General features: G+C 40.2%; 2 protein-coding genes across 3 annotated transcripts; one reads left to right on the top strand and one right to left on the bottom strand.

The window, feature by feature from the left end:
- Positions 1-726: 726 nt before the first annotated feature.
- LOC143372096 (uncharacterized) lies at positions 727-6,667 on the top strand. Of its 2 annotated transcripts, none has more exons than XM_076818022.1 (6): positions 727-884; positions 1,721-2,060; positions 2,219-2,457; positions 2,530-2,724; positions 2,813-3,088; positions 3,170-6,667. In XM_076818022.1, exons 2-6 carry the CDS (start codon positions 1,913-1,915, stop codon positions 3,857-3,859), a joined length of 1,548 nt encoding a protein of 515 aa, XP_076674137.1. In that variant the 5' UTR covers positions 727-884; positions 1,721-1,912; the 3' UTR covers positions 3,860-6,667. The 2 variants fall into 2 exon arrangements, with proteins under 2 accessions (XP_076674137.1, XP_076674128.1); XM_076818013.1 differs by having other exon boundaries at positions 729-884; positions 2,216-2,457; positions 3,170-6,623.
- An 89-nt stretch (positions 6,668-6,756) lies between these two features.
- LOC143372069 (uncharacterized) lies at positions 6,757-11,317 on the bottom strand. The gene is made up of 11 exons (XM_076817931.1): positions 11,210-11,317; positions 10,633-10,969; positions 10,447-10,564; positions 9,999-10,376; positions 9,598-9,918; positions 9,414-9,519; positions 9,005-9,320; positions 8,804-8,928; positions 8,482-8,732; positions 8,364-8,392; positions 6,757-8,241 (listed from the first exon to the last, which is right to left on the bottom strand). The coding sequence occupies exons 1-11, from the start codon at positions 11,232-11,234 to the stop codon at positions 8,091-8,093; spliced, it is 2,157 nt and encodes a 718-aa protein (XP_076674046.1). The 5' UTR covers positions 11,235-11,317; the 3' UTR covers positions 6,757-8,090.
- Between the last annotated feature and the right edge of the window lie 14 nt (positions 11,318-11,331).

Here is an 11,331-nt window from a genome sequence, read left to right as displayed (position 1 = left end):
CTAAAACATATCCAAAAACCAAAGCAATCGGAGGCGGACACCTGGGATACTCTCCTTGTTAGTTCAAGACAGAAACCCCGCCCTTAATTTGAAACCAGGGCCGACGTGAACTTTGGCAGGGCCGAGCTCCAACATTGTGCGGGACCAAAGAAAAATGTATTTATATGTACTTCTAAATTTTATAATAATAAATATCTATGCGTAGGGACCCACAAAATTTACGATGAGCTTTTCCTGAACCGTGGGCCTTTTAAATAATTTTTTTTCAAATAATTACCTATGCATAGGGTAGATGACCCGATTACCGCGCCCTGTCCCTATTACCGTGCCTTTATGCTGAAGGAAGCCGTGCAAAAAAACTCGCATAAATAAATAAGGAAAGAAATTTGTTTAATTAAGTTTTAAAGAAATTTGTTTAATTAAGTTTTAAAGAAATTTGTTCAATTAAGTTAATCTATTAATGTATATGTTCTCGTTTTTCCAAGAAACGCGCTGTACGCACCTCGCGCCGACCCTGCTTAAGTCCCTAATTTCTCTTCTAAAGTTGTGCCCGCGTGTCTTGAAACACCCTGTATATAAATCGGCAAAGAGGTGAGCACCAACGAGAACGAGATCGGTTGATACACCCTCTAGCGTCAAGCTTGGAGGTAAATACCGCCACATGTTCCTCCTAGCCCCCTAGCACTGCGAACCCGAATGCGATGGCAAAGTAGACGGAGTTATCCCATCTGTTGTTCCTAGCTCGCCGTGACGGACGTGGATCATGAGTAAAAACAGCAAAAAGGCAATGGCGGCTATTCTTTAGGGGGGCCAGCCGAATATATTATGAAAAATCTCGAAAAAATGTGATCTACGCGTTCGTGCCCAAGCAAAATCAATCCGAGGTACGTGTCGGTCGTTCTTTCGCGGAATTCGTGTTTCCAATGGCCGTTGCACTCTGTACATTCCGATAGATGCCACATGCAACCACATGTGGATTTGGAATTAACGAACACTATTAGAAAAACATGACTAACCACGGAGCGCGACTCTGTGCGCTTTCACGTGAACTTTATGCGATCGGTATTAAATAATGGATCGAGTAGAGCCGAGAATCTCGTTTGACAACTTCGGCTCGTGATCCTCGTTCCGTTTATGCCGAATCTTTGACCGATTGGAAAGTAATCCGTTACGCGACTAATTGTCATATTTCATTTGTGCCACTACATTTCTGTCGCTAGCACTTTCATTTTATCTATTGAGTACGTCCGCGTATGTTTGCACCTCGGGATAACGCTGCACTTGAGAACAAGTGTCCTCGAGCATTCACGGCACGGTTTTATCGAGAACGAATGAAGGGAGAATCCAACCTTTCGTAGATCATATTTAATAGTAGAGAATGTGTATCGAATGTGCATCGAATAAGTGAAACAGGGACTGCGTGATTGTGTTGTATTTCGTAATTTATGCTTTCTATACTTGTCTAGTATGTAACTTTTTCGTTGGACTGTAGTTATGAATAATTTTATGTGATTGTCTTATTCTCTGTTTTACCACGATTTATTTTATTAGTGATTTCATTGTGGTCGCTATTTAGTAGAATAAATTACTTTTATTTAAAATTATTTGTTCCTTTTATTTGGACATTTATCCCCATCCTTTTGTGATCCCTGTATCAAGCGGGTAGCTGTGGAGCCCCTTGTATCGTGCTGTTGCGCAACGTTAAAATAAATCCCCATAGGTGTGGCCCGAAGGCGGAGGGGTGACATTGCCTGCAGGAATAGAGATGGCACACAGTATGCGCAAACAATGGCTGGCAAACAAATGGAGCAATTACTAGGCTCGATGAGTAATGAACGGTGGTTAATAGCAGAGCAAATAGGAAAGATCGTCGGCAGGCAGGCAGGAGTAAACAATCGAGCGTGCTTGAGTAATGAGCGAGACTCGGCATCATCTCCACTCAGTCTCGGACTTGTATGCAGCCGACGAGATAGAGGTGCTCCTCTTGGAAGAGATTCGTGACCTGGAATTACCAGCCTCTGCATATTCCAGACCTGAGGATATTCAGGACTTTGAAATCGGTATGATAATGATGAAATAAAAGATAGTTAATAGATCGGAGCCTGTAGATCAGGTAGAAAGCAAGCTACGGGCGACAAAGATTCGCGCGGACTTGTGAATGGAGAAATTTATTTAATGTACGTAACATGTACATTGTACAATATTGTATTAATAGCAGGCAGTAGGACAGGGGGGCAAATTAGCTCCCAACCTTTGGAGCTGGATTCGCCAGGGGTCCATTCTACAGTCCACTCATGGGACTCGCATGCTAATTATCATGGTCATTACGGCTATGGTGACCATCATGGCTCTTCCCCTAACGCTCTGGCCTGGCCGAGAGCGAGTCATTTGGTTCTTTACTGCGACGTACTGGGACATCTTAAGACAGCTATTGGCGTTTTTAGATTGTTACTGCTCGTAAGTAACGGTACACTTTGCGATATTGCTCGGCGACCCCTAGAACGACATTAAACGAAATTCTTTCCATAGATATCGTCCGCAGCGTGTTTGGCAACGTTGTGCAGCTCGGGCACTGCCAAGGTCAGCTTGTTTATGTTGCCTTTAGTCGGACGGCTGCGTTTCATGATCTTCGTAGCTGTTTTCTGTTTCTTGGTCACCGCATTGCTCCTCTTCCTTGATATTTCACACATTGTCTATGTTTTCCCTTTCAATTGGGCCAGAGTGGTAAGTAACCGATGATCTGCTCCGCGTTGTGTGCTATTGGTAATCTCGTACTTTGACTGATATATTTGATAGTATCCACCTCTTATAGAACGCTTGGGTATTCACTGGTATAGGCGTATCTTATGCCTTGAGCAGCGCGCTGTTAGCGTGCTCGATATGGGAATATCACAGCGGAGGTTGGGTGCCAAAACGCACTCGTTCTCAGTTATCTGCGGCGGCGGCACTTGGACTGTCGTGCGCTATCCTGGCGTTCTTACTCTCGTGGATACACAGTCGCAGCGGGTCTAGTTGTAGGAGTCCGGACAGCCGTAATCATACGCCAACGCAGCTTTATAAACCCGTTGACAATTCTTCCTCCTCCGGAGTAAGCGGCGTCTTCTGTTTCTACGTCGCTTTACAAGCCGCTTTGCGATCGACGCTGACAGGGCGAATTGAATTCTTGCAGGTTACTCTCAAAGAGCGTAGCCCTAAGAGGCCCTCGTCGTGGGCTGGGAAAAATCAACAATCGAAGAGGCATAATGCGGACAGCGATTCGAACACAAACAATGGCCACCACGACAGTGATAATCACTCCAAGTATAAGCAGGGCGTTAGTAGAAAAGATCATTGGGCTTCTGCGAGGCAGCACTTCTTGCATTCTGAAGATAACGAGGAGATTCAGAGAGACGATGTTGACGTGGAGAGGAGGAGGAGAAGGCGAAGAAGAAACGGTGATAATAGTTCAACAGGCGAGGGGAATTTAATAAGCACGAAAGCCGACAGCGGCCCTATTACAGACGATAATAAAACTAGGCGGGTGCCGCGAAAGTTGCCTCTGCAGTCGGTGGAGCAGTCTAGGCCTTGGCCCAGTGCCGAGCACAGAGGCAGTGGTTCTATGCAACTTAGAAATAAAACTTTACAATTGCCAGTGAACAATAACGCACAGGACTATTACGGCGTAAATGACTCTAGTTCGATGCAAGTGACTCACAACGGTTTCCATTGGGAGATGGAATGCTCGTCTAGCAAGAGCATAGACAAAGGGATGGAAATAACAGTGACCCGCACTGCCATGTGGTCTGGACAGTGGCAGCCACCGCCCGACGATGTTCAGCCTTGTTCTAGTAAAACTATCGATCCTTACGGCTTTGCCTGATCAAATTCGGAGACGCCTCACCACATTGGACTCGTTACAGCGGACGGCATTCGGGAACAGTCGCGTAATACTAAAGCTTCCCTGGAAACGGTAGTTTCGCGATATCACCTTAAACTATCTTCTCTCTTTACATTATCCACACCACAGAAACAATATTTTGCCATTTTAATGAAGAGGATAATTCCGTTATTTCCAAACGAATTTGCCTGACTCGAATGTGTTTGAAATTTCGTATTGTACAGCTGCACCGACGTCAAAGCAATGCACAGCGACCACGGAGAATCGGCGTGACTCTATTTTATCATCTTCTGTGTCTAGGCTCTCTTGTCTCTGTGCGTAAAGCCAGACGCGGTTAAGTTGTCGATCGGTTACTCGGCGCGTCTCAATTCCACTCCACACCTAAAGGGGAGGGCTACGCGTTGTGGGCGAGTTCGCGGGGGCAAAGCCGTCGTGTTTAGGGATCCTGTATAAAGTTATCGCTGCCTTGTATATTATGCCGTCAAGAAGATGATTTCTCCTTAGTTGTTTGGGTCTTGACGTTCTGCACCATAAAACCAGACTGCCCGACTTTGACGTACAGACGATGTCGTCTCATTCCAATTATATACAGAATAATGTATCTATGTAAGTTTTAATGGGATGGTTTGTAAGTATAAGACCACTAGCACGTAACACTGAGACATTTCTTTACTAATCGTTCTGTTTAATACGAACATACTTTGGTTCCATGCATGCTCCATCGCCCACAGACATTTGCGGAAAGCCATGTATGATTTAAACGCGCAGGGACATTCGCGTGTAACGAAGTCTCCAGAGTTGACGAGTAATTGGTAAAGCGTAATTTACTGAATCATTCCAATCATACATAAGCTCCTTACGGTAGAAAGTTATTGCAAATAGTGAATTTTGCTTTGCGATAGCATCGTAGCTTTACTTTCAACGATTCGAATCAAATGTCGTGTTACTTTAAGGCTAGCGAATGGATGGTAATTTAGTGTGCATGGAACGATCGTTTGAACTTCAAATTATGTTTTGCCGATTGCTCTTTAATACTGAAACATGCTCATTAAAATAATATTATTATTGCACAGAGACGGGCTTAGAAATGAGTTTCATGAGTTCGAACTAGGATCCTCAAGAATGATTTCTCACGGTCTGAGTTTCAGACGAACATCCAATCGGATAGCTTGGGGAGGAACCCGTCTCTATTTTTATAAAAGATATACGCACTATTATCAATGATCGTACGCAACTTGGGAATGATTAGACAGGGTGTGTGTCGAGAGCGGAGGTGGTGTTGCGTTACTTCTTTACTTCGACGAAAGTTCTTTAGCGATTTTTAGTCCAGCATTCTTGTACAATCTTGTCTCTTTACTGATTCACCAAATTGAATAACAAACTAATTTTTAGTACATACATATCGTGTTAGAGGTACAACTCATCTTGAGGGCTACGGAATGATTGCGTTCTCTGGCCAATCGGTCTCTAAAGCCTCTTCTATTGTATGACGACTGGTATACGGAGTCAGAGCGAATTATATTGGGACCTCTGTTTCTTTTTCAGTTGATCGTATCAAGACCACTATGATTACACGGAAGACGAGAAAAAAAGTTAACTATTCTTGATTAGGGTCGTAAGGAACAGCTACTTTGTCTTTTGATACGATATTACAGTATATACACACATCGGACATCTAATCACATGTTGGCGTGTGTAACGAGTTAGTTGTCTAATCAATTAATTAGTATAAGGGAAAAGTGCGTGTTCATATAGGATCATATAAAATGAGGAGAGGCGGTATATATTACGGTAGCTTCGTTGTGGCAAATAATGACTATGTTGTAATTTGGTTCACTTGGACACAACGAAGAGATAAATGTAATTTTTCTTGTACATGGTATATGCCGGCGTGCTGGCGATAATGTTTGAGAGTGCGAATAGATTTCACAGAAGTGTCATGGAACAGTTACGTGGTGTAAGATATTTAGCTTGCGAGTTTAACCGAAATGACGAGAAAAATATGTACAGACACTGCCAGAAGAAATATAACGCTCTTTGAGTGTCGTGTATATCAAATGACTTTATTACTTTTCAATAACTTAGTATCCGAGGCTTTACCTCGCTACGATCTGCAATACCTCGTGACAAATGAATCGTTCAACTTACATTTAGTACATGAATCCGCAACACTCTATGTATTTCTCTATGATTTTTAAATGGAGGCGCTTCAAATCATTGGACAAATAATTACAAGGAACGAAATTAGGCTTAACCTTTGAAAATCTGAATACCGTGGTAGAATTTAGAGAACCAATTGCATATTCGACTCGATGCGTGAATATATTTAAAAGAAGATCGTTGGTTTCCTGACGAACATATTTCTTTCTTACATTTTACAAGTAACGTCGATTGGAAGAGAATTCTGTTAATGATCGTCAGATAAACGATTAAAATTCTTGTGATTTATATAAAATCTTCTATTACTTATTATTCTGCCTTCCAATCTTCTGACTTCAAGTTACTTTTATTTCTTGTATTATTATTATTAGTATTATACAGCCTGTATGATTTTCTTAAAATTCTTTTTAGTGTGACGTAGAGAAAAGTTGAAACGTGAGGAGGTATTTGCATTATAAAATAAGTTAACATATGTTAATGTTATTTCAGACTACCATCGAATTCAAATTGACTTCTAAACACGTATTTGTGTTAAAAAAAGCCGACAAATAGCGGCACTCATTTAACGCACAAAAATGAATCACGATTATCGTTTGATTTCATATAACACATCGAAACAATACTTATTACGCGATTCACTTTCATTCATTTAAAATTCTTAACTCGAACGTGTTTAACTTATTTCTTTAATCAACCAAAGTTCAGTTTAATATCGTGTGAAAATAATTTCATCATTTTTTCCAACGTAGTGTACAATTTTAATAAGATTGAAATATTTATATTACAATGGGTTCAGCGAGTACCACCTTGTATTTAAGGTGGAATAAATGTCCAACAATGTAAAGAATCCTTGCTTGTGCACATCAACCTTGTTCATTAACTAACGCAACGCTGAATAATGACAATCCAAAAGAGACATATGAGCTATGCAATGCGAGAATCCATTGGCCTAATTTCTTGTTCATTGGATGATATTAAACAAATAATGTAAGAATTCTTACGAAATTGGTTGACTCCGAAACCTACCTAGGCACGCATGTTAGCATCGAGAGCATCGTTCGTAGATGAATTCACTTTTGTGTTTCGGAGCGATGCTGCCGTTACTAACAATAAACATCAAATATAACAAATGTTTCTATCGTAGAGCCACTATGAGAGTAGTATATTGAATGTTCCCTGAGGCGAGGAAAAATTATTGCGAGTTGATGAATGCGGTTCGATGAATTACCAAAGCTTGCGGAATCTCGACGCGTTAACGCATTGGTAATTTGTCGGACTTCAGAGCGATTGTTCTGGACAATAACGATCAATGATTCATATAACACCTGCGTTAGCAATTGTCGTTTATTCTTTTAAAAGTCATTTTGTACACCTAAGGCTAAACGAATGAACGACTCCTGTATAGCATAAACTGTACAAAGTCGCGAGCGCGTATGATGTTACATGTTAATTACGAATATACCACGAAATGTTAGTACTTAGAAGCAATTCTGTTCTATGTTAATCGAAGGACATCTGTACATTTGTTAGTGAACGTAAGCGTTAAGGTTCTATTGGCGCCAGTAAGGATACGCTGCGAATGTGCAATTAGAGAAAGATTGTCGCGCAATCGTCCAAAATACAAATGAAATTACAAAAGCTATTCGCAGATTAATCTAGCACTCAAAATTGTTATCTTTTACCAGTGCCAAAAGACATGATAGAGAAAAGAAGAGATATATATATATGTATACGTGTAAACGTATCAATGTTTCCATTAACTGTTGAGACTGGTGGAAGATAAATAGGAGAATGAGAAATTTTACCCGTATACTTATGTGCTCTCCTAATTCAACAGCCTTCGCCCACCGCTATCTGTATTATTCCATGAGCGACTCTTCTTTAGCGAATGTAATCTCGTGCGAATCTCTCCGGAGCCACGCTACTATCATTTAACTCTCCCTTTCACGAGCATCCGTACGATCAGATACGCATAGATAATACGTTTACTCGTAGACGAATGTATTTAAAGCTTCGAAGAACTGAAAACTTCGCAGAGGTTAGTGAAAATCATTTAATTATTTATATTATCGTTCTCTATCTCTTTCAATTTTCCAACTATATCTTCTAATTTTTTACGTTGTACACGCCGCTTCGTTTGCTTATTTTTATCTCGTGCGAAACATTGAACATCCACCGTTCTTACATAATGTAATACAGAACTCCTTTTGGCAAAAGAACAGAAGGGGAACGAAGTATTTATAACACTTAATGTAAAAGGTACGTTACGAAGGGAGAACAAGAGAGAATGCGCGTGCATTAGGAAGGTATAAAATAGAGAACTTACTCTTTGTTCCTTGAATGTTGAAACGGGGACTATGGAAGAGAAAGTAAATTAAAAGTAACGGATTAGCTAGGGAGTATTTGTATATTCAGATAATATTCAGCACCTCATTGTATCTCACCTGTTGCGGAAATCTTAATCGCCTCACTGTTGGGTGTCTCCAATTATTATATCTGACCCATGTGTACGGAGTATTGTGTACGTTTGATAATCCTGATTGTGCCATGGTATGCACTGCAAATTGCGGGTTCACAGTTAATTGTCCGTGCTGTTGCAATAACTGCTGCTGCTGGTACGAGCAACTCGAGTAATACGGATCATATTTGGTGGAACTTTCTACAGATGATATTGCCAAGGAATTTGCCACTGCCACTATAAAACAATATACGTATAACATCATGTTTCTATATATGAAAGAAAGAATGAGAAAAGTCCCGACAGACCTTTAGCTTTCTGAATATTTAGCAATGTATCGTAATAATGTTTTTTAAATGTAGCCAACTCAGTAACAGAAGCAGTTTGTTGTAAGATATTCACATTATTATGTTCTATTTGCTTCACTGCGGATCTGAACGTAAATAATTTTGTTAACTCAACTGTTAAGCACTGAATACATTAAATTTATGGAACAATTTTAATGGTACTTGTATAATAAATTCTCTATGTTATCCTTTTTCTCACACTCCACTGTTTGCGCTTTGCCCAGAGCAATGTTTAAACTCTTTTGAAGCACTTGCAATTGAGATGATTTTGGACAGACGTTCAACGATCTCGACGCTTTCTTTTCGATTAAGTTCTTTATACTCTCCGACGCGCTCTTCCCTTTAGAGCTGCTCGTATTGTTTACGGGGATATCTAATTGTTTCTTGTTTTCTAGGTGCTTCTGAGTTACAAATTTCCAATATTTCGATGTACAAGATCCTGCGTGCAGGGACTGGGTTTCAGGCAATCTTGGGAATTCTGAATACATAAAGAGAATGAATGTAATAATTGTACGCATAAAGCTAATATAAGTTAACGATCAACGGACGTGTGTAGAATCAATTTCATTACCGATGAAAATTTCCTGTTCTGCACGTTTTAAAAAGTTCTGCATGCTTGTTTTCAGCTTTGCGTGGACCACGAAATTGTCCAGCGTAAAGTTACTTTCCTTCGGTACCTACGATAGTATCAGAAATAAGGGGAATATTATGAACGATCGAAATAATTACCACGAATAAAAAGTTTCTTTCGTCACCTGACTATTCCTTATTGAATCTATCCCTTCGTTCAAGCATACAACATCCATTTTGTATATATCTTGCTGAATCGCTTGTTGCTCAGCTTTCAATTCCTGGTTCAAACGTTTCTGCCTCTCCATATTAAGCATTTTATTTTCATTTGCATTAAGCTTTTTGAAAGCTTGATCCTCGTTACGTAAGAGCTCGCAATAGTTGATTTCAGAGTTCGAAAAATTGCCACTCCTATTAGTCACGTCCAAATCTGAAGTCTCAGTTGTATCTTGCTTATTCGGCGCCGCTTCAGCTTTACATAATTTCTTCTTGAAGCAGGCATTATCCTGTAATATTACTCTCAGCATTTTCGTCTAAGATTGCCAACAAAACCCTTCGAATAATCACGCAACTAATTCCTACGAACCTGATGTAGCGTATGCGATATGTTAGTCATGTTCCATTGATTACTCAATTTATCAATGGGCAATTGAAGATATTTATCATCTACCGACTTGAGGGCACCTCGTTGACAATTGGCCGAAGCTTGGTAAGCGTTATTCTTGTACAAAAGATGAGGCATGTGGATCCACTTATATTTCAGATTCGACTTAAGTTTCAACAATTCTTCATGTTGGTCAGCGTCCGATGGAAAGCTTTGTCTAACATCGATACAGGGTTCTACGCAGGGGGTAATATAATCTAACGTATCGTAGACATAATTCACATTCCTTACGTGACTGTGAATCATGGAGATTTCATTAGGAGGGAAGCCTCTGAATACCTCAGGCACCGAGGGTACAAACTGTGCAAATGGGAATAACAATTAATACATTAAAATGAATTGCATTACGCGCTAGAGGAGGAACCTTTACATTTTCATCCAGTTCTAGATTCTGAGAAGCCGTATCGACCAAAACATTCTGGCACAGACGGAGCTTTGACTTGTCGCTTGAAGCTTCTGCGCTAAGCTCTCCTTCAGGAACAGCGACGCTTTAAGAAAATTCAAATATAGTTACGCAGTAATGGCGCGTGGAGAATTATTTGAATAGAACTCATACTTTTGACACATGGTCGCATTATTGGCTGGTCTAATTAAGCCAGTAGCTTTACATATTATGTCCCTTATTGCTTCGTTCGAGGCACCTGTTGGCAACGGCACTATAGAAATTAGCTGCTGCTGTGTGTTGCTATCGAAATTCTCCGATAAAAGAAGAAGAGTTTCCAGTACATGCTTGTATGCACCTATACCATCGTCGGGGTGGTACCTGCTCAGTAGCTGATTTATCGTATTAACGATGTTTGTATTTTTTGAGGTCTGCTGCAAAACAATCCTCGATAAAGGGAAGTTTTTGAACGCAGGAGCATTCGTCATGGTGTCCTTAATCTCCATAACCACTAAAATAGAAAGTTAATTGCAAGAAGCTGAATCGACTAAATCCATGGCCTGCGTCAATCATTTCTCTGCCCCGACAGGATCAGCGCAAATATGTAACAATAATCAGTTTAAGTATTTAACAGATCGAATGACTTCATTCAAGCAGAAATGTTGAATGAAGTGAATGTTTGGCATTGAAACAATGAAATAGCATTTATTACAATTGTCAATGAAGTAACTTTAAATTAATTGCTACTTACCGTCATTAGACTCTTTTATTTCCATTTCAAAATGGGCATATGTTCGTAAAGTGACAGCTTTCTTAATAAGCGCGGATGTATAACAAAATTCTTGAGTACAATTAATTGGTAATTACCGAATA

This window comes from Andrena cerasifolii, chromosome 1 (genome assembly GCF_050908995.1).
Source record: "Andrena cerasifolii isolate SP2316 chromosome 1, iyAndCera1_principal, whole genome shotgun sequence".
NCBI lineage: Eukaryota > Metazoa > Arthropoda > Insecta > Hymenoptera > Andrenidae > Andrena > Andrena cerasifolii.
The sequence above is the reverse complement of the archived record's forward strand: the minus strand, read 5'-3'. Positions and strand labels throughout refer to the sequence as shown.